Here is a 24,457-nt window from a genome sequence, read left to right as displayed (position 1 = left end):
AAAAACAATATTAGTAATAGAAGACAAAGAGTAAGACAGTAATGAATAACTATATATATATATCATACTTCATACTTAATATACTTTTTAATACTAAATTACTTAATATACATTTGATGAAAAAAATGTTTTTTACACAAAAAGTGAAATAATCTCTTTGAAAGCGTTAATACTACATCCCTTCCTGTTTCATCACTAAAGAACTCAGAATCTATGAATGTGTAAATATTTTTCATTTCAGAAGTTTAACAACTGGACAAAAAATGTCTCTGACGTCAAGGTAAAGTCCATTCTCAATGTTTGTGCACTTGAGCCTTCACATTTCCTCATCACATTTATGTAAACTGTAAACTGCACCAGGATTAGCAATCTGAAAACCAGTCGTGATGTCACAAATTGTCTATGACTCTGTGTTTTAAAACGAGATTTAAGGTGGGCACAGAGAAACTTTCCCCCTTCAGCTCATGAATGTGAAAACAATCTTATAGTGTCAAACATTGTTCAAACGTTCAAGTGAAGTATGAAAAAAACACATATCTGAGTGGAGGAGAACTTATTCAGGACCCTTAAACTGAAAATGTATTTCTCAGAGGATGTGGATCATTCGCATGGTTGGATCCATCATGCAGCTAGCAGGTCTTATTCCACCTGTGATTTTTTAAAATCTGTTTTGGAAATTGGATTCATCACTGATTTATTTGAGAATTTGCACCACTAACATCAATGAAGGTCCTGCATTACAGAGGCCCTGGTTTAATTTGGACATCTTTATTATTGTGTTTCAGTCTATATAACACTCACTTGGTGGATATTTATATTTAAACATTGATTAATACCTACCAACCTATGGACAATTTAAAACCCTGAACATGAACCCCCCTGTTTCACACTGTTACTGTTTGAATTGTTTAAATTTAATATAAAATAACTCAACATCATTGTAAATGAGGGCAATATCAATGATCCTTCAAGATTAAAGAAAGGTTTGATTGATTATGTATAAGATAATCATTGCGTTTGAAGGAGGATGGAGACAATTTAATAAATAATTTAATGAAAAGCAAAAACAAAAAAGAATGACTAATTAATCAAAGAGAAGTAAAACAATTACAAGTAAAACATTTACAAGTATTAAATCATTCAATTATTGTTTGAATTATCAAATTATTGAAACAATTTTATGCTCTATTTTAGTCTAGCTTTTTTTCTCTATATTTGTTTATGTTATAACTGGGTTCTCTTTTTTTTTTAATTCTAAGTTTTCAATTTTTCTGATATTTAGTTTTTATGTAAAACACATTGAGTTGCCCCTGCGTATGAAATGTGCTATAAAAAATAAACGTGTAATTAAGAATAACCACCCGTAAAAAAAACAGCAGTATCAAGATTGTAATGTATACGGTAATATTTATTATTTATTATTAGTTTATTTATTTGAAATATTTTAGTGTCCTTGAACGCAGCGTTTTGCCTGTGCGGTGTCCGTGAACGCACCGCACCGTTTCATTTTCAAGAAACACAGCCGGGGTTTCTGGTGACGTCACGCAGGAAAGTACACACTCTCACGGTGCTGCACTGACCCGAAAACAACAAGACGGCACCACATCTACCGACAACTGCTCATGACATCTTCATAGGAGCCACACGTAAGTCTCTAAAACGCGTTTTTTACCCAGAACGTCGCAGCGAGAAAAATCTGTCTAAAAAACGTCACGTAACTAGTGTCGGAAAAAAAAGCTTCATTTCCTAATGCTAGAAAGCTAGTGGATGGGCCCCGTCTATCTCCTGGGGGCACAGTAGAGTTTATGTTGGTAGCTGTAACCAGGTAGACAACATAAAATAACCTTCAAACTCGTTGCCTGTAGTGAAATATGTCGACACATTTATTATCGTCACTAATCTTGACAACTGATTACATGCAAGTGTCGTGTTGTAAATCTGGCATTAGCTTGGTTCAGCTCCAGGTGATAGTCGCTCCCCATGTAGCTCTGTTTAGCTGGGTTATATTCAAACAACGCAATCAGCTGGTGTCCATTAATTCCTTTTTAAAATGCACTGCTATGAAATGTAATGTAATGTAGTTTTACATGTGTAGGGTTGATGGAAAGACAGCTCTTTTTTTTCTTTTAATATTTTTATTAGTTTTTCGTACAGCTTCAGTTATGACATTTCATCAAAAATAATTATTAATACATTTATAGGTACTCTCCCCCCCTTCCCACTCTGCACATATCCAAGGACAATGCTATCAGGCAGATAAATACAGAAAAAAAGAAAATAAATAAGATCAAAACAAAACACAAAATAAGAAAAAAAAGCACATAATGTACCAAATGACCGATGATGAGGTTGCAATTCAAGGCATGACAGTCTTACAACACAACCCAGGTAGCCATAAAGTTGCTGTGGATACGTAGATATATGATGTATATGTAGACTGGTGTGATGCTCATAGACTGCATATTAACACATGTAAAACCTGTTGAGATGCTGTTGGACCCCAGATCAGCAGGTGACAGCAGGAGTCCTGTGGTCATACAACATTAAACTGGTCACCTGCTTCAAATATTTAGGTGTGCACATTGATAGACACACAGGTGGCAAGTGCGTGTGCCAGAATCCACCAACGACTCCGATTACTTGGTGTCTGTAGAAATATTATGATGATTTTTTTTATTGTGCATCCATTGAGTCCATACTTAGGTACCGTACCACCTGCTGGTTTGGAAACCTTACAGTCAAATCTAAATCTCAGATCCATATCTCTATACTCACTTCACAAGATCTGTTTGAGCAGGCCATCATCAGGCAGGCAAACAATCAGAATATGAACTATTGAACTCAGAGAGGAGGTACAGGGTTCCTCTGTGCAAGCACAATCGCTCCAAACACTCGTTCATCCCTCTCTCAATCAAGCTCCTTAACGAGCGGTTGACGGAGGATGAACGAGAATGAAGGAGGTAACTGTGTTTGACGTGAGGTTTGTCTTTATATACTGTTGCATAGGGGTATGTATGTCGGTATGCATGCAGATATGTACGTATACAAGTATGTATGTATTTCTGGTATGTTGTTGTTTTACTAATGCACATTATTGCATTGTTTTAACTACCTATTAATTATATGTTTTCTTTATATTATTATATGTAGCATTGCCCTGTGTGCAAGACAAATTCTTCCCACAGGAGACCAATAAAGAAACCTAACCTTAAACAGGCAGGAGTGAAAAAACATTTTTTTGATATATTTAGGATTTTAGTTGTATCTCCACCAGGATATGTTGGGACTATTAAGGTATAAAAATGCTCATAATGGTAAACAATTGAATGAGAGGTGATACATTCTTGCTTTCCCTGGTCATTAACAGTAGTTTCTAAACTGATTTATCATTTATATCAAAGTATAGACCGACCAAAAGCTTCAATTCTACCAGTCCAGTTGTCCCAATTTAAGGCACATACAACTGAACAACCACTCTTTATCTCCTGGTGCACGTTGCCTGTTTAAGGATTGTACTCCACTCTATATATAAAGCCCATCTTTGGTGCAATTACAGCAAAGCAAAAATTAAGAAAGCTTCAGGTTGCAAACAATGATGCCTTTAGATTTCTGCTTAGGCTTCCAAGATGGACGAGTATGCTATAGTCACATGTTTGTTTTTAACAGTGTCCCCACCCTTTTATGCAGTGTAGAGGAAGTCAATGTACAGATTCATGGTTCAGTTAAATGAATCAAAAAATGAAGTTATGATGGCATTAGCCCAGCCTAGTGAAACAAAATACTCCTCTTGTTTTTGGAAGCATTGGAACGAATGTCTGCATCTGTTTTAACTTTATTTTGTTTTTGTTATTATTATCATTATTATTAAATGCAGCTCTGTGGTTATGTGAGAGTAATTTCCACACTTTGGTCCAGGTTGAGATACAACAATGGAGAAACCTCCCTTCAGGCAGAGCCAGAGCTGCGGAGAATGGGAGCTGAAGGAGCGGCTAGGAATGGGAGGCTTTGCTCATGTTTACCTCTACCAGCATCATGTGAGTGTGGAGCCACGTTAACCCTGTTAATGCACACATGTCACTTTATTAATGCACACATGTCACTTTGTTCAGAGAGGAGGAAGCAAAGTGGTGGAAAGCAGCTAAGTACATTTCCTCAAGTATGTATAATTCACTTGGGTATTTAAATGTGATGCTTCCTTCCTCATACTTCCACTTCACTTCAATCCAGAAGGACATATTTTAGTTTCTACTCCACTTCATTTATTTGACAGCTTTAGTTACTTTACAGATGAATATTTGACACAATGGATAAAATAACAAGCTTTTAACACATTGTTAAATTTGTCTTTTGATGTCTTACAAAAAGCAGCATGTAGTCATGGTTGCATTTCAGATGTCTATGAGTTATTTACAGTGGCTGCTTCTCACATGGTTTAATTACAATAAATGTTCAAGTGATACAATATTTCAATTTCCAAAAAAACTGACAACTGATTTGTGTATCAGAGCTTTGTTATTTCCTCCTTCCTCTCCCATTAAGCATCTCAGGACCCCTCACATTTATCTGCTGACCCTTTGGAGGGGCCCCACCCCTAGTTTGGGAAACACTGGACTAAAGTAAACTAAGTGTAAACTAGCTAACCTTATATAAAGTAGTGTAAACTAGCTAACTGTATATAAAGTAGTATAAACTAGCTAACCGTATATAAAGTAGTATAAACTAGCTAACTGTATATAAAGTAGTGTAAACTAGCTAACTGTATATAAAGTAATATAAACTAGCTAACTGTATATAAAGTAGTGTAAACTAGCTAACCTTATATAAAGTAGTGTAAACTAGCTAACCTTATATAAAGTAGTATAAACTAGCTAACTGTATATAAAGTAGTATAAACTAGCTAACCTTATATAAAGTAGTGTAAAATAGCTAACTGTATATAAAGTAGTATAAACTAGCTAACTGTATATAAAGTAGTGTAAACTAGCTAACCGTATATAAAGTAGTGTAAACTAGCTAACCTTATATAAAGTAATATAAACTAGCTAACTGTATATAAAGTAGTGTAAACTAGCTAACCTTATATAAAGTAGTGTAAACTAGCTAACCTTATATAAAGTAGTATAAACTAGCTAACTGTATATAAAGTAGTATAAACTAGCTAACCTTATATAAAGTAGTGTAAAATAGCTAACTGTATATAAAGTAGTGTAAAATAGCTAACTGTATATAAAGTAGTATAAACTAGCTAACTGTATATAAAGTAGTGTAAACTAGCTAACCTTATATAAAGTAGTGTAAAATAGCTAACTGTATATAAAGTAGTATAAACTAGCTAACCTTATATAAAGTAGTGTAAAATAGCTAACTGTATATAAAGTAGTATAAACTAGCTAACTGTATATAAAGTAGTGTAAACTAGCTAACCTTATATAAAGTAGTGTAAAATAGCTAACTGTATATAAAGTAGTATAAACTAGCTAACTGTATATAAAGTAGTATAAACTAGCTAACTGTATATAAAGTAGTATAAACTAGCTAACCTTATATAAAGTAGTGTAAAATAGCTAACTGTATATAAAGTAGTATAAACTAGCTAACTGTATATAAAGTAGTATAAACTAGCTAACCTTATATAAAGTAGTGTAAAATAGCTAACTGTATATAAAGTAATATAAACTAGCTAACTGTATATAAAGTAGTGTAAAATAGCTAACTGTATATAAAGTAGTATAAACTAGCTAACTGTATATAAAGTAGTGTAAACTAGCTAACCTTATATAAAGTAGTGTAAAATAGCTAACCTTATATAAAGTAGTATAAACTAGCTAACTGTATATAAAGTAATGTAAACTAGCTAACTGTATATAAAGTAGTATAAACTAGCTAACTGTATATAAAGTAGTATAAACTAGCTAACTGTATATAAAGTAATATAAACTAGCTAACTGTATATAAAGTAGTATAAACTAGCTCCACCTCCAGCAGCTACAACAGTAACATGCTGCTCTAACACTGATGCTTCACTATTAATAATTACTTACTACTTCTACTTTTACCTAAGTGGGACTCATGCAGGACTTTTACTAGTAATGGAGTATTTTTTTTACATCACTGTATTGGATCTACTTCTTCCACCACTGAAGAAGAGGACTCCACATATTAACCAGCATAATAACTACATCACTTCAACCCCTACACTGATTCACAAAGTCTAGCTATCTAGTCTGACAGGAAGAAATACAGCAAATGGCTTCTCCAAGACTACACACCCTGCTATTGTTTTACTGTAATTATGTAATAATGGGATTTCTGTTGTCTGTTTTTTGTAGGAAACAAATGAGAAACTAGCTGTGAAAATGTGCCGTCTTGAGCTGACACCAAGAAACAAGGACAGATGGAGCAGAGAAATCCAGATCATGAAAAAGTTTGTGCTCATTTTGACCCATTTTCTTCCTGTGGGGACAGTTTGTTTTATAGCACATTGATTTATAGACAATATTAGAGCTGCTACGAGGAGTCAATTGATCGATTAGTTGACAACTATTTTGATAATGAGCTGATTATTATACTATTTTCTTATTCCAGCTTCTCAAATATGAATATTTTTCTGGGGTTTTTTGTCTCCTTTGATATTAAACTGAATATCTTTGGGTTGTAAACTGTTGGTCAAGACAAAAAAAGACATTTTGGGAAACAGTGGACAACATATTTCACCATTTTCTGACATTTCACCAATCAAACAACTAATTAATTAGTCAAGTAAATAATTGACTAATTGCTAATACAAAATAATCATTAGTTGCACCCCTGGCCAACATACACTGACGTCATGATATTATAATGTTATAAGAAGTTGTTAATTAGCAAAAGGAAGCTACAGGCATTCAATTCAATTCCTTTATTGTCATTGCATAATGCACAACTCTGAGATCAGGTGTCTCCAGTAGTACGTAAGGTGGACATAACTACATAAAGGTAAATAAAACTACAGATAAATGTCATAAAGGTATAAAAGCAGAGTGAGTCCATGTACTCGGTTATATTGCACTCAGATGAATTGCACAGATAATATTGCACATGATCATGACGTTATATGGGTTTTACTTATTGACCTGATGTTCAGCAGTTTAGATTACAAACTTGCCAGGAAGCTGGAAGTGTGACTTTTTAAGGGCCTGTATCGCCTTCCAGAGGGCAGCAGGGTGAAAAGGTGGTGCTGTATTTAGTTGGATGAAATATGACTGATTGTTGAAGCGGTGCATGCAAAATATGAATAATTAAAAATAAGTCACATAGTCACGACTCTTCCTTCTGTCTCACTCAGGTTAAATAATATCAACGTTGTGACAGCCAGAGAAGTCCCGGAGGAGATGATGCACATAGCCTTAAATGATCTTCCGCTGCTGGCCATGGAGTACTGCTCCAGGGGAGACCTGAGGAAGGTGAGGGACTCATGAGAAGGAACATTTATCCGAAACTCTCATCTCACAGTTAGAGCCGGGTGTTAAACTGGGAAACTTTCATGATGCAGACTGAAATGAGTCTTCAAGTCAATTACCGAAGGCTGGCCCTGATTATCCTGTCAGATTTATGATCTTGTTTTGTTCCCGATTGCTTTTTAGTCACATCTTTATCATATTTCTTGTTGTGTTTAGACAACAGTTAACTTTTTAGTATTTTGGCTTCTTTAGAAAAAAGTGTGACGCAAATCTAGTCAACATGCGTCATATAAACCAGCTGTCATGTGTCACTGTTAGCAGGGACTCCAGTCTGCTGTGTAGTAGTCATACAATTCAGTGCTAAACCTCACGATTACACCGAATTACATCAAATCATCACAGATCAGAAGTTAAGTTTCACTTTCTTTCTCTCCTCTGTCTGTGCACATGTTCTCCCTCTTGCTTCCCCTGCACGCTTTCTATTTCTCTCTTCCTTCCTTTATCTCTTGTTCTTTTTCTTTCTTTTTACTTTCCCTCGCTTTCTTTATTTGGGGTCAAACGATGTGCTGAAGATAAAGCAGCAACCCATACTTTATGTCATATGTACTATACACAATCACAGCGTGTAATCATCCCACAACTGAACAATATTCATGTGAACTGAGGTTAATTCATGTCAGTAAAGCCGTCTGTTCAGCATGTGACGTAGATTTAAGGTGGATGTGATAACGTATTCATTTATCTGTGTTTCAAGATGTTGAGCAAACCTGAAAACTGCTGCGGCTTGAAAGAGAGTGAAGTGCTCTCCTTACTCAATGATGTCGGTGAGTCCAGCGTTATTCTGCCTTTTTTCATTCAGACTTCTTCTTTCGGAGCGTCGTCCTTCACTCACATACAACTCCTTTTTTTCTTCCGCTCTAGGATCTGGTATCCAGTATCTGCACGAAAACAAGATCATACACAGAGACCTTAAACCTGAAAACATAGTGCTGCAAGATATTAGCGGAAAGGTAAGCAGACACTTTTTTTTTAATTTAAATTTTTTTTATCCCTTTCTCTTTTTGCAAATCTTGAATCTTTATATTTACCTATTCTTGTACAGCTGGTTCACAAAATTATTGACTTGGGCTACGCTAAAGACCTGGACCAGGGCAGCCTGTGCACCTCCTTTGTTGGCACGCTGCAATACTTGGTAAGCCGGAGCAAACAAGCAATTATATCTTTCTCCTCAGATGCACCAACTTTATGTAATCTATGTATTTAAATCCTTTTATATCCTTTCCTGCTGTCACATTGGTTAAATATAGAAATCATACATAGCTGTGTTGTGACTGAAAAGCAGGTGTAAAATTATTTTAAAAAAGCTGTTAATATGATGAGATGTATAATGTGATGCTTTTATTCTCTGCAGGCTCCCGAGCTGTTTGAGAATAAGCCGTACACTGTGACTGTGGACTACTGGAGTTTTGGCACGATGATATTTGAATGCAGTTGTGGTTTCCGTCCTTTCCTGCACAACCTGCAACCTGTGCAGTGGTAAGTTGACCTGATAATTGTTGATATTACACATATAACCACTTAACTGCATCTATACAAAGTAACTCATCACTTCTTTTTGACCATTCAGTATTTATTTTAGCACACCTCGTCACACACATGTTTAAAGACAAAGCTTTACCTATGTATAGATGTTCATGTTGTTTCTGCATTTATATATCTATTTTTCCATCTGCCTGCTTTAACATGACAGTGATGTATTTATGTTTAATTGTCTTTGTTCAGCTTGTTTATCTCTCAAAGATTGTTAAAGAGCCACTAAACCAGAGTCTAACTGCTTTTTTGCATAAACATACATGGCCAATAATGCTGGCTTGGCACATTTAGTGATTTATTTCATCAGATTGTCGTCATTTGCTGGATGAAAGCATATTTGAGGCTTGACTTACTTTATTTATAGAGCACAAAAAATCAGAGTTACAAAGTGCTTCACAAGGCCGAAAATATACAAATCATAAGATAATATTTATAAAAGAGAACAATTGGAAACAATTTGATGAGTAAAAACAAATTAAATGTAGTGGGGAGAAAAAGCAAGAATAGACAAACCATCATTTAAAGGAGGTAAAAGCATTTTAAGGAAAATAAAAAACTAATGAAATCAGGAAAGACTCTCAAATAAAAGCATGTTAAAGTGGATCCATTATAGAGCACTGAATGGCATTAAGAGTAGATTCACTCACACACTGCTGCAGGACTTCTTCCTTAAAGTCAAGAAACGAATGACACCAGTTAATGAGTTTGGTATGCAGTGTCGTCTGAAGGCAACATAGCAAGGGCAGAGTTTAAGACTTTCATCAACAATGACTGATTCACAATCTGAAGAAGAAATATACAGTTGCATGCTTCAAGTCTAAACAGCTGAAGTATCAGTTTGGGATTTGTCATAATATCACAGGGAGCATATTTGGATGACTAGATTTGTTTAAAGTAACATTTTTATCAGTATTTATGGTGTTTTTGTACAATTTGTGTATCATATCTTATCTACAAGTGTCAGTGTTGTCTTCCACACCCAATAAGTCCAGATTGAAGAATGCAATGTTTAATCTTCTATCTGTGAAACTACTTAATAATTTCATGTTGTCTAATCAAGTCATTTTAAGATGTGAAACTACCCACCGTTAAACTGTTTTCTTCCTGTTCTCAGGGCCAGCAAAGTGAGGAATAAAGGTCCAAAAGACATCATGGCTGTAGAGGAACTGAATGGAGAAGTCAGGTTCTCCACACATCTCCCTTACCCCAACAACCTCAGCAGGTTAGGACGACATGACTGCTAAAACCACAAAAGATATGAGAAGCTGTTCTGTAAATATGAAAACTTAAAACTGTATTAATGAGTGATTTTTATCCCTCTTTTTTATACGGACTAGCCTTTAAACTTGTGCTGTAGTAATTAAATAATGACTCAAGCATTTGGACAGTTGGTGGGTGCCACTTTCTCACCTTGACTGCATATTTAAATGGCTGTTAAATAGGACGCTGTTGGAGCCGATGGAGGCGCTGCTTCAGCTGATGTTAAAGTGGGATCCGGTCCAGAGAGGAGGCAAAGTCAACACAGAAAGCAAGAAGCCGCTGTGCTTTGAAGTGCTGGAACAGATACTGAGTATGAAGGTGAGTAACCGGCAGCACTTTGATCACTGCTTTTTGAGCCTGCTGTATCTGGGTCAGCAGTTATCATTAGCACATTGCTCTTCTCTTTTCATTTTCTAAAAATGCTGTGAAAATGCTGACGGTCATCATGAGGGCTGGGGTATTTTTAAATGCTGGATTTTGTATTACTGCTGATATGATACCTGAGTTTTCAGCACTGATAAGGGAAAAAAAAAGTGTTTTTTCTATCAAGATTTTTTTCCAATTTTCACAAAAGAAGCTGAAGTTCTCAAATGTGAAATGTTGTCTAATCAACAAAAGGTGATAAAACTGCTTTAACTCTTTATCTGATCAGAGGATGAGTAAACAAGAGCAGGAATCTGAGTTCACTGAAGTTCAATGACAAATTATGATACACAACAAGATACCCCCTCGGACCAAGCACCGAAATTGGGGGGACAGAGCCTTCTCCACTGCCACCCCCTACCCTCTGGAATTCACTCCCCAAACCCATCAGAGACTGTACAGACCCCCATACCTTCAGATCACTCTTAAAAACACACTTTTTTAAACTGGCTTTTAACCTGTAAACTGTTTTTTTATCCTCTTTCCATTTTATGTCTTTTTAACCTTCTACATTGTTTGTTATTTTCATTTTATGTCTTTTTTACTTTGTTCCATATTTTTGGTGTTCTCTGTAAGCGTCTTTGAGCACATGTAAGAGCACGTTATAAATAAAATGTATTATTATTTTTTATTAACATTTTTGTAAACTGGTGGGAGTTGATGCTGAGTTGATGCTGTAGACGCTGAAATGTTTTGCCTTCTGTGCCTTCAGGTGGTCCACATCCTGAACATGACCACAGCACAGGTCCACTCCTTCGAGCTGACACCGGACGAGAGCCTCCACAGTCTGCAGAAACGCATCGCGGCCGAGACCAAGATCGACATTTTGAACCAGGAGCTGCTGCAGGAGACGGGAGTGTCTCTGGACCCCAGGAAACCCGCTGCACAGTGCGTCCTGGATGGAGTGGTAAGTTGACTCCGGTGTTGCTCTGGTGCAAAAACAGAGGGAGAAATGACAGATTAAAAAGCAGATTTAATCATTTTTGAATATTGTCATTTCCACCTAAATGACTTATTTGAATGCTTGGTCTGGTCTTTGTCATCCTCCAGTTCTCATGTCCTGTTGTTATCTCTAATGAATAATAGTCTCCCACTGGAAACATTACAAAGATAGTAATACAAAACAAACATTGATGCAGAAAAAGCTGTGTTTGTGGATGTTATGATTCATACCACCTTTGCAGTATGAGCATTTAGAGACTTTTCCACTACATGTCTGTTTAAGTGGTGATTTTCTTCTGTCCTGTGCAGAGAGGGTGGGACAGCTACATCGTCTACCTGTTTGATAAGAGCATCACTAAGTACTCCGGCCCTTTCAGCGCCAGACAGCTGCCTGATAAAGTCAACACTATCGGTGAGTTTATTTCAAGTTCTGTCTGCTAATTATATACTGTTAAATGTACCTTTTATTATGCATCAGTTTAAATATGTTTGACAGCTCACATGCTTCATTAGTTCCCACTCCTTCCTGTTTCTGTTAAGTTTAAGAACTGTAGCTTGAACTAAATATCTGTTATTGTCCCTTCCTTTAAAACCTAATTCACTGTGTTTTGACCCCGCTAGTGAACCTGAACCTTGTGTTTAACTTTGCAGTGCAAGATGCCAAAACGCAGCTGCCCCTGGTTGTGCTGAAGAAGGTTTGGGGCGAAGCGGTGAGCTACATCTGCGGCCTGAAGGACGACTACAGCAGGCTTTTCCAAGGACAGAGAGCCGCTATGTGAGTCACATGACACACTTCTGTAATCTGTCAGATCATGAGGTAGAGTCTCATTCAAATGAAAGGACAGAGACTAAAATATCTGTTTCAATTTAGATTAAACAAATTGAACAGCATCACTAAAGTTAAACCTGCTGTTCAGAACTTTTACATATAAATAAATGTCTTAATTACATTTAAGCACTTTTTCAAACGAGTTGCTGATTAAGCCCATCGCTGGCAGGTGAATCTCAGACTCTATAAATCTCTTGTCAAGCACAACATTTCCACGCTGGCCGTTTGACTGTTAATCGTGCAACTTTTTTGAACTTTCCAAATGTTGTCATTACGAGTTATTCTGATAGTGAAATGAGTCACAACATTTACTTTATCACAAATACTCTTCCATATGGCGGCAGTGGGTTTTTTTTGTTGTTGCTATATTTCAGTATGTTTGTTAACTTTTTCTACTAGAACCTGATCAAATTTCATCCAAACTCTCCATTAAGACACAAAACCCTCATTTAAATACAGCTGTCTGGACCCTGTAGCACCTGTTTTCATTTACACAGTTATTCTTAATAGATCACCTGCAAAACACACGCTAATTAAACACTCAATCTATTGCACTGTGCACACAATTTAATACCCCTTATTTGGGATCTTAGTAAATCAGGCCTTTATTAAAAGTCTAGTCAAAGTTAAGAAGTAAAACTACACTTCGGTTTACATTTTGCTGACTGTTCCTTTAATAGTCACCTCAACTTCACAGTTTAACCAGAACAAGTCCAAGCCCTCCAAATGATTTTTAATAATGCTGCTTGTGTCTTGTTGAGGAATGACTGGCCTGACAGTTAAACCAGAAAAGTAAAACAGGAAATATCATGACCACAAAACAACATTACATTTACTGTTGAAGAACCTGTCTGTGCAGGAAGTCACGGAGGCTAAATCTTAAATGTTGTGTAAATCTGCTCTAGTATATAGACGACGTATGCTGGTCTACTCTCATGAGTCACTGCTATCCTATCTGGACAGAAATGAGGTCATAGGTAGTCCAGCATGCTAGATATGTAAGATAAGAAGGTTCATATCTCATATGTGTAAGTTCACTGAGACCAAATCAATGTGGGTATAACTCAAAGAGACAATTTTCTCCTCCACAATACAAAAACAATCCTAGACAAAGTTCAATCAATCAATCAGACTTTATTCATGCATAGTAATGAAAACATAATCCTGTAGGACTTAAAGAAAGCTTCCTTTGTTTTCTCTATAATTAAAATTTCCCCTCACTCTGCGGTTCTTCACTACAATGAAGCCGCTATATAAATCACACCTATAATTATTATTATTACAAATTCCCCTTGTTGGTGTTTGGAGGATGTGTCAGTCATGTGTCGAGTTTTTTAGGTTTTTATTTCCTTCTTCCCCCTCCAGGTTGAGCCTCCTGCGTTACAACACCAACCTGACCAGGTGTAAAAATAGCATGTTCGGCTTCTCACAGCAGCTGAAAGCCAAGCTGGACTTCTTCAAAAGCAGCATCCAGTACGACCTCGAGAAGTACAGCGATCAAATGCACTATGGGATATGTGAGTCTACTGTTTGTTTAGATTTGATTCTTAATAATAATGATAAATAAAGCTTATATATATATATGGGTTTTAATGGGTTGTCTGTTTGTCTGAAGCTTCTGAAAAGATGCTGAAAGCCTGGCAGGAGAACGAGGAACGAGCAGCTGCTTTTGCACAGGTAAAAAAAATTCCTTCAATAAGTACCCCAACATAAATCCTCATGGTGTTTAGTCCTCATGTGATTCCTGGTTTATCCTGTAGGTGGCGGAGGTGAGCCATCTGGACGACGAGATCATGGCTCTGCACTCGGAGATCGTTGAACTTCAGAGGAGCCCCTACGCCCGTCGCCAAGGAGACAAGATGGAGCAGCTGTGAGTGTTAATTGGCGGTCTGACCTGTGGAGACGCTGCACTGAGTCCATTCAGTATAATATGATGATATCTGCTTATTTATCAGCAGCCATCTTTCTTTCATGTTTTATTTAATGAAAGTAAAGGTTGTGCTCGCTGTAGATGAAGGTTGCAGGCGTGTACGTCATATCAGAAATGCAATGATTTGGTGATTAATCACTTTTGGTGGCAGCTATGAAATTAAGCTGCAAACTATTTTCAGTCATTTTTTTAAGAAGAAAATTTCCAAACTCTCTCGTTTCATCTTCTCAAATGTGAATATTTTCTGCGGTATTTATTTTTTTTCATGACAGTAAACTGAATATTTTGACATTGTGGACAAAACATCATGTTTGTTTGCGGTGAACAGTGTTTGACTTTTTTCAACATTATTTGACTTGTTATGGACCTGACAACTAATTGATTAATCAAGAAAAGAACAGATTAATTGATAATGAAAATCTTTAGTTAGTTGCAGCCCTGCATAATAATGAGTACAGATGTTTTCAGCGTGACATAATGATGTCAGTATCGCTTGGTCTGTTGTCCATACATCAGTCGCATACTTTGGACTGCAGTGAGATATCTTGATATATTAATAATAATTTTTGATCAGGCTGCTTTTGATCAGAATTATCTTTACCTGAGGTATTTTGATCACGTAAATATCATTAATTAATCAAAGAGTACAGGTTTGTTCTCAGTCAGCAGGTTTGAGCCTGTTGATTAGACTTAATGCTGTGCAAGAACATTTTAAATCTAAATGTTTTTTTCACATGACGTTTCCTGAGCACATTTATTTTTCAGGGGTGGATTTAGGTTGCTGTCAGACTTGAACTGGACTCTGCTAATCCTGCCATCATTGATATTTAGTATAATAGAAACTTCTTCATGACTTTCTTCCTGTGTTTATTTTGTCACTTCTGGCCCCCGACACATCTGAACAATGAGAGGAGTGATGCATTTTGAGTCACACGAAATGTTTTCTGCGTGAGAGGAAATGCTGACCAACCCTCCTCTGACTCCTCAAACTGAAAACTCCCAAACTGTTAAGTAGGGTTAGGAGCAGTTTAATAAACAAACCTTTCTCTCTGCTGCAGTAAAAGTTTTAAACATCGTCTTAACAACATTCAAGTAAACAACTATCAGTGTTTAGTAGCAGTGAAATATATGTGATGTCAGCAGTGACTTTAAAATTCAGTTTGGTAAATATTTAAATCTGACCAATTGATCGTATTGCAGAGAAGAAAAGGCGATTGAGCTCTACAAGCAGCTGAAGATGAAATGCAAAAGTAAGAAACATTTATTCATTCATCATTTCTCATCAGTCCAAGTGTTTAATTTTCCTCAAACTGAAACATGTCTTCAGTGGTTTAAATGATGATTTAATTTATTGTTTATCAGCGCCTGAGACAGATATGAGCAGCGACAGCTCCGAGATGGTGAAGGCCATCATTCAGACGGTCCAGAATCAAGACAAGGTCCTCAAAGATCTGTACACGCACCTCAGGTAAGAGTCAAGTCCAACACTCCTCAAAGGCATTCAGATGGGTTTTATTTTACTCTTTTACAATTTTCACCTTTTCTTCTCTATTTCCTCCACTTTTTCATTTACTGGTATTTATTTAGTGCAAGGGTGTCAAACATGCGGCCTGTGGGCCAGAACCGGCCCGCCAAGAGGTCCAATCCGGCCCAGTTTCCTTCTTCCTTTTTTCCTTCCTTCCTTTCTTCCTCCCTTCCTCCCTGTCTTCTTTTCCTTCTTTCCTTCCTTCCTTCCTTCCTTCCTCCCTTCCTCCCTGTCTTCTTTTCCTTCTTTCCTTCCTTCCTTCCTTCCTTCCTTCCTTCCTTCCGGTCTTCTCTTCCTTCCATCTGTCCTTGCTTTCTTCCTTCCTTCCTTCTGGTCTTCTTTTCCTTCTTTCCTTTCCTTCCCTTCCATGTATTTTCCCTTCTTTCCTTGCATCTGTCTTCTCTTCTCCTCTCTTCCCTTCCTTCCTTCCTTGCGGTCTTCTCTTCTCTTCCTTCCACCTGTCCTTCCTCCCTTTCTTCCTTCCATCTTTCCTTTCCTTCCTGTATTCTCTTCCTTCTCATCCCTCTTTTCCTTCCGTCCTTCCATCTTTTTAGTGATCTGGCCCACATGAGATCAAATTGGGCTGTATGTGGCCCTTGAATGAAAATGAGTTTGACACCTCTGATTTAGTGTATTCTCCGATTATAAAAACACAACCCATTTGTTGCTTCAGTGAGCCACAGTGCTAATATTGAAAGTTAAAGTCTGCTCTGTCTCGTCTCTTCCCAACAGTAAGATCCTGATAAGCAAACAGAAGATCATTGACTTGTTTCCGCGAATTGAGAAAACCCTCGAGAGCATCAAGGACGCTGACAACACGGTCATGCAGATGCAGATCAAGAGGCAGAGAGAGTTCTGGCATTTACTCAAAATCGCCTGTGTAAGTGATTTATGCATGCTTGTTTTCATTACTAATGCTCAGAATCTAAATTGTGTCTGAAGGGAGGCTGTTGTGAGAGATGTGTCAGTATACTGTTTATAATATAGCTCAGTGAAACATACTGACAGTAACTGTTTCCATTAATTTGATAATCGTCTTTTTTTGATTATTGTCAACATGGAACCGCTCTTGCCTTCGTTATTAGCAGTTTTATTTTGTAACTTTGTATCAGTGTAGAATAACCACGGCACAGAGAACGAGGCTCCTGTCCAGCTCGAGCTACTCTGGTCAATCGATCAATTTGATCCGTAAAATTGAACAAATGGGAGCGTAGAATCGCATCTATGTAGACACTGAGATGTATTTAAAGTCATTTCCTGTCAACTGTCTTAAACTTTCAAAACATTATTTATATTATTTCTTGTGCAGAGTCCAACAAAACTTCAACATACAGACAAATGTTCAGTTAATACAATCCCAGCCAATCATGGTGTGAATTCATTTATTTGTATAGCACTTTTTATACATATGTAATACAAGCAAGAAATAAATGATGAGTCAGTAAAAACAGGAACTGAGGAAGCACTATCATAACGCTCATGAATTTGCAATGAGGATATATATAATATAATATATAATATATATAATAAGATAATAAAAGATTAAGGCACCACAAAATAAAGTGGGTAAAACCAGAAGTGAGAAGTGAGAGGTGGAGTATTAAAAGGAAGACAAAGATTAGAAGAAAAGAAAATAATAAAACAAATGAGAGGAAATGTGATGAAGATAAATATGATAAAAGGAAGAAGAAAACGATCAGAAAAAGAATGATAAAAGCATTTCAGGTAACAGGATTATCATGATAACACAGTTCATAATAACTTCACACCTTCACTTCAGTGTCGGGCTGTGGAAACTCCTGCTGGAGCTCAACAGGTCAGCTCTGCGTGTCAGTGTTTTCTCCCCAGCTGCGGTACTTTCTGTTCTCCGTTACCTCCTCAGACTTTGGGCCTCTCTGATTTACCGAAAAAACACGCAGACAGCAGCGGGAGTGTGCGCTGCCTGCATTCCTTTTTAGTGGGAGAAAGACAGCATGTTTATTCTAGATCTGGAGCACATAGTTATAGTTATAGTGAGAGCTTTTCATATCGGGAGTTAAGACATGCTTCATGTTTGAAATGTTAGCGGTGGCTGAGCTTTATTAAATGTATAGCATGCAGGGAGTGTTGTTTATAAACACACAGCGTTCAAAGTTGGCTCCCGTCGAGAGACAGAGACAGAGAGAGAGAGAGAGAGAGAGAGGGAGAGACAGAGAGAGGGAGACAGAGAGAGAGGGAGAGAGAGAGAGAGGGAGAAGGAGGGCGAGAGACACAGAGAGAGAGCGAGAGACACACACACAGAGAGAGAGGGAGAAGGAGGGCGAGAGACACAGAGAGAGAGAGAGACAGAGAGAGACACACGGAGAGAGAGAGCCAGAGAGCAAGCCAGAGAGAGAGAGAGAGAGCCAGAACAAAAGCAATGAATCAGAAAAATGAAACGTTATTTTATTATTGTTCCAAGTTGGTTTTTGTTATAAAGCAGAGATGAACACACCCAAACCTCCGCACCATGCAGTCTGCTGCGGCCCCTCTGATCTGCGTGAGAGCGTCCCTCACCCAAACTCACCGACTCCACACCGAAGGAGAAACGCTGAATCACACCAAAAAAACACAGAGATGAGAGACAACAACCCGTCATCGAGTATCTCCGTAGCTTCGTGTCACACAGACGTTTAAAGAATGCCTCGTGGCGGTAATCGGACGTCAGGCGGCATGACGAAGCGATGATATTTGACGACGTGGCGATGGGAACGAGCTGTTCTCCCTCCGTGCTGTTATTGGCTAGAAGCTACACACCCACTGACCAAAGTTTGATGCCCATAAACAGAAAAGAAATAATAATAATAAAACACAGCAGAGGGGAAGGTCTCTGTAAATAAATACATCACCACACATTTCTAGTTGGTCATGAGTGAGGATTGAGAGGATTTCTGTTGGATTCGTTTCTACGTCAGGATTTTATTTCAAGGGCCAAATACGGTTCAATTTGATCTCAAGAGAGACCATTAGGAAGGAAGAAAGGAAGGAAGGAAGGAAGGAAAGAAGAGAAAGTAGAATGGGAAGGAAGGAAGGAAAGAAGGGAAAGGGAGTAGGAAGGAAAAGAAGGAAGGATGGATGGAAAGAAGGGAAAGTATGTTAAAGGGGATAGGAAGGAAAGGAAGGCAGGAAAAGAAGACAGGCGGGTGAGATGGAAGGAGGGAAGAAAGGAAGGATGGAAAGAAAAAAGGGAAAGGGGATAGGAAGGAAAGGACAGATGGAAGGAAGGAAGGAAGGAAAACAAGACAAGCAGGAAAGATGGAAAGAAGGAAGGAGGAAAGAAAAGAAGGAAGAAAAGGAGGAAAGACAGATGAAAGGAAGGAAAGAAGGGAAAGGGGGTAGGAAGGAAAAGAAGGAAGGATGGATGGAAAGTAGGGTAAAGGGGATAGGAAGGAAAAGAAGACAGGCAGGTAAGATAGAAGGAAGGAGGGAAGGAAGGAAGGATTGATGGATGGAAAGAAGGGAAAAGAAGGAAAGGAATTTAAACTTTTTACTGACATCATTTAACTTTTCTGTCTTTCAGGCTCAGAACTCGTCACGAAACTCCATCGCTGCGAGTCCCGAGTCGTCCAACCTGCTGCAGGTCTCTCAGTGGTCACAGTCGGCTCAACCTGTCAGCTCCCCTCATCCTCTCACCTCTCTACCTGGCCCAAATGACAGGTGAGTGAGTCATTCATTCATGCTGTGACTTCAGAGGATGATTGAACTTAAACCGACATTAAGTTTGTTTGTTTTTTGGCCACTAGGGGGCAGCAGGAACAAGTTGTGTGAACATATTAACTTGTTAGCAGTTGAAACAGTTGCTTATTACCACATCCAGCAGATATAGAGCAACATTATTATCTATTTTGAGTCGTGTATCTGTCCACCTGATGAATATTCACTCTCTTTTAGCTCACTCTGTTTGTACTCTCTACTAACTCCTGAAGGGAAATATCTGGCTCTTTATCTGCTTAATGCTTCACTATGTTCACCAGCTAGTCTACAGCTAACTGTCTAGTTGCTGTTTGGTGCTGAGCAGGTAGTGTACAGAAGGTTTTTTTTTGTTTTTTTAAGTATATTTTTTGGCGCTTTTTTGCCGTTAATGTACAGGATAGTAGAGAGAGAGACAGGAAATGGGAGGCAGAGAGGTGGGAATGACACGCAGGATAGGGCCGCTTGGCGCAGGATTCGAACCGGGGTCGCCTGCAGTGAGGACTGTAGCCTCAACACATGGGGCGGGTGCTCCAGCTGAGCTAAACACTGCCCCGTACAGGAAGGTTTTTGACCAAACATGATGCTATAAGAGCAGTAAGAGAGAACCAGATAGCGAAACAATGAACTGAAACTCACTATAAGGCTCCAGAAAGCTGAGCGGAGCTGCAGAGTCACTGATAAATCTCTGCAGAGTCATCACTACGACCAACATAGTACACAGTGTAATTTCAAACATCGATATTATGGAAAATATAAACCCATTTTAAAGTGAGCTATCATCAATATGTTTACTAGTCAACACTGGGTTAAATGACTGTATGTAAAGTGAAAGGCGTCTCGGGTGGTTTTTGTTTATTGTATCCTTTGGATCCCCAAATACTCTTCATAGAGATGAAGACTATTCTTCCTTGGGTCCACATTAAATCAAACAATTATTACAACAATTACATAATTACAGCATTTATACAAAGAATTACATAAAATCATTCATCCTGAATATATTAACATGATTATAGAAATGTATATTAAGTAGTACAATGTAAATGTGTTTTTTACATGATTATAGAAGAGTATACATGAGGTAACCTGAAGCATAAAATGAACCAAGTTGTTCAACCCAGATGTATTAACATGCTTGAGTTCAGCTTAACATGATTTCCTAATTTAATAGTAGCTAAACTATTGCAACATAATATCATAACGAAACACGGCTTCTCTGTTTCATTTTAAAACTCGACATTCCAGTGGTTGTGATCAGGTGTGGAGGGAGACTGGTGGTGATTACAGAATAATCACCTCACTCCGCAGTTCCCCTCGACTCCTCAGAGAGTCTCAGCGTCTCTCTGCTCGTTGTTTTGGCATCTTCATTGTTTTGGTTCAGTCTCAAGGCTCTCATCAGTGTTATTATAAACATGGCAGGCAGCTGTTTTCACAGAAAGAGCTCTATAAAGCCACTGTTCTCTACCTGCTCAGCACCCAAACAACAGTAAGACACAGTTGGCCACCAAGATAAGACTTTATTGATCTCCAGAGGGGAAATTCACTCGTTGAAGCAGTGCAGGAAACACGGACACAGACAAGAACCAGGTGTAATAAACACAAACAAAACAAAGGGTCAAGTTAATGAAATTAGTGGAACATGCTTGGTTTTTAAATACACACAATTATGCACCCAAGAAAATAGGAAGTACAGCATCAATTAAATTATGCTCCACAATGATGGAATACTTTTATTATAATGTTTCATGACTTCAACAAAGAGCCTTTTTTTTTAACTTTGTTTTACTTCTCTGTGTTTGTACTGAACATTAGTCGGGACTTTAAGTGTCATATATATTCAGGCTTCAGTCATGTGTGCTGTAAAATACTTGTAGTACATTTTCTCCCCCTTTGGCATTATCCTGTAGCGTGTAACATAACTGAAGCCATTGTACATACGATGGAGGGTCTCATGAGGTCTTCCTTTCCCACAGCGACGCCGCCCCGCGCCTGCTGCAGGAGAACCAGAAGTACCTCAGTCAGCTGACCAGTCTGATGCAGGAGGCGGCGGATGAACAGGCCAATAGCATAGTGGTGAGTTCACTCTGCTTTCTTCTGGATTTCTCATGAAGAGTTTTTTTTTTTTTATTGAGGACAAACAAAACAAACAGCTGTCAGATTAAGATGCTGAAGCTTTGATTTCAAGTCAAGAAACTGGAAAATGGTTTAAATGTCAGTTTTCCAGCAATGTTATCAAGTTACCTTCATAGTTTCTTTTATTTTGATTAGTTTTTTGCCAAATACACGAACGCCTCTGTGTGTGTCGCCAGGCTGCGTAAACCATTAACAAACATCAGGAGGGCTAAATATGAGTAATGCGTTCCAGTTCATCACCAACACCCAGTATGACCTTCATAACAAAAATAGAATCAGCACCTTTCTCACCATCAGAGCCTTTACATGCATTTATAGTAACCAGAGGCTGCTGCACTACGAGGCTAATGCATCATTTTTAAGCTGGTTCCAGAGAGTCTAACATCGGCTGTCTAGATAACCAGTACTACAAATACCCAGTTATCAACCAGCTCAGTCGTCTCGGGGGTTTCCAGCTATGAGTGCATTCATGTGAAAGAGGCGAGGTTGTTAATTAAAACCTCTGGCATCATCGGAGTCGTGAATGAAGCACATATATTAATATGAGATGAAAAGTCATATTCAACAAAGTGAAATATAAAAAAACAGAAAACAGAATAAGACGACGTAGAAACATAAAGTTTATAAATATTATAAGTAGGATAAGGCTTAAAATACATGTAGGAATGATTATATGACTGAAGTATAAAGAGAGTAATCTTAGTTGAATGATGAAGAAACGACTTTAAAAGTGATGCAGACTGTTTCTGCTGCAGATGCAAAAGGTGTGAAAACGTCTTTTAGCATCTCTTACTAACAACACTATTTTAAAAAGTATGGCTTCCTCATTTTAATAATTAGTGATAGAAGATGCTGCTGTTTTTAAATGTGTCTGAAAAGCTGAGAAATCAATTTATCAAACTTCTGCTTTATGTTAAGTTACAGGTTTAGTCAGACTTTGGATGCGATTATTTGAAATACAAGGATACAAATCTTTGTCTTTATCCAGCTACTCTGCACTACTCTTTCATGCTATACACATGCATACTTGTAAAAACCTGTTAACATGGTAGAGAAATCAGATTTAAGTGCATGTATAACGCACTGAGGTGTTGTATTGGGTTTCATTAAGATTGCACAGGTACAGAAGCGTATTGCATTCACTTGAAAAAAAAAAATCCGGTTTTTCTGGGTAATTTATTTTTTTGGTCTGTTTTTCGAGGTAATTATTTCAGTTTTTCTGAGTAATTTTTTTTCGGTTTTCTGGGTTTGAGACACTGGGAGATTGTCCTGTCTCTAAGTCATATAGATGGTATTACTATTAGTTAGTCGACCTTGCACAGGCACCTGAAGAAAGGTAGAAAGTTGAAGACGGATTTCGAAGTATCTCGATAATTCAGAGAAAAAAAATTACCACGACAAACAGAAAAGTAATTACCCCGAAAAACAGGAAAAAAGATTAGTCAGAAAAACTGAAATAAACCACCTCGACAACACAGACCAAAAAAATAAATTACTCAGAAAAGCCAGATTATTATTTTTTTTATTCAAGTGAATGCAACACGCTTCCGTACACAGGTGTTCCTAATAAAGTGTTTGGCAAAAAAAAAAAAGAAACATCCAAAAGGGAAATACTGAAACTTCCTTATAAGACATTTCAGCTTTTCATCTCAAACTTTTTAACACCCCGTTGTTGTTTTTCTTTAAATTTAAGGACCAAGACTGGAGCTGGACGAAATACGAATCCCATACGACGAAATTAAAAAAGCGAAACGCGTAAGCTCCGCTGCGTCCTTCCTCCTCCTCCTCCATCATCATCATCATCCTCCCTCCCTGCCTGTGCTCCCAGTAACACTACTAAGGACTGTGAAGCTGTTAAGAGTGTACGAGAGCCATAAAGCGTTGTACAGGTTGTACATGGACTCGACTTATTCTCTTTAAAAAAACAAAAAAAGGAAAGAAAGAAAAAAAAACAACAAAATGATTAAAAAAAAAAGAGAGAGACGGCATTTACGCACATGCTCAGTTGGTGTCTGTCCGCTCCCTTCGTCTTCATGGTGGAAAGTTTAATTTTTCTTTTTTATATATGAGAAAACAATGAAGCTGTGTCACTCTACTCTTCTTCCTTTTTCTTTTTTTTTGTCTCCTTTTTTTCTCCCCGCACAATATTTAAAAAACAACAACAACAAACGATGCGGATTTCTACTGTTACTGTTACTGCAAAAATATAAAAAATCGAGCAAACTGTAGCACCGGACTCTCGGAGAAAGGTTTTTTTTGGATTCATCACACGGGAGCGAGAGAGTGCCGGACAGGAACATTGATGGGAACTCGCTCAACCTCGTGACATACAAGGAAAACACAGGAAGTGGTTCGGGGGTGGAGGGAGGGAGGGGGGGGAAGGGGGAGGGGAGAGGGAGGGAGGGGGGGGGGGGGTAAAGGAGGAAATTACAATCAAGCAAACAGCACTTTGATACTCCCATGTATCCTTTCTGTAAAGAGTCGCTCCAGGCTGCCAGAACTGTCGTCATGACGAGGAGACAGAAACTCATGTTCAATTTGATATATTTTACTAGTAATCATTCTGGGGGTTAGATATATGTAAATGTTGATTTTCTTTTTTTTTGTTGTTGTTTTTTTTAAATAAATACATATACATATATATAAATATATAAATATATCATAGGCAGGAG

The 24,457-nt window shown here is 37.8% G+C and overlaps 1 protein-coding gene across 1 annotated transcript; it reads left to right on the top strand.

The window, feature by feature from the left end:
- The first annotated feature begins 1,547 nt into the window (after positions 1-1,547).
- LOC128381630 (inhibitor of nuclear factor kappa-B kinase subunit alpha-like) lies at positions 1,548-24,457 on the top strand. Its single transcript, XM_053341675.1, has 23 exons — positions 1,548-1,646; positions 3,916-4,034; positions 6,330-6,424; positions 7,325-7,442; positions 8,194-8,263; positions 8,361-8,449; positions 8,542-8,631; positions 8,851-8,975; positions 10,147-10,254; positions 10,475-10,610; positions 11,428-11,622; positions 11,967-12,069; positions 12,309-12,432; positions 13,852-14,003; positions 14,102-14,163; positions 14,247-14,356; positions 15,617-15,666; positions 15,779-15,884; positions 16,674-16,821; positions 19,480-19,616; positions 21,626-21,725; positions 23,479-24,143; positions 24,185-24,457. Exons 2-22 carry the CDS (start codon positions 3,930-3,932, stop codon positions 23,542-23,544), a joined length of 2,289 nt encoding a protein of 762 aa, XP_053197650.1. The 5' UTR covers positions 1,548-1,646; positions 3,916-3,929; the 3' UTR covers positions 23,545-24,143; positions 24,185-24,457.

This window comes from Scomber japonicus, chromosome 20, assembly GCF_027409825.1.
Source record: "Scomber japonicus isolate fScoJap1 chromosome 20, fScoJap1.pri, whole genome shotgun sequence".
Lineage (NCBI taxonomy): Eukaryota > Metazoa > Chordata > Actinopteri > Scombriformes > Scombridae > Scomber > Scomber japonicus.
Note: the sequence above shows the minus strand (reverse complement) of the source record. Positions and strands in the feature narration are given on the sequence as shown.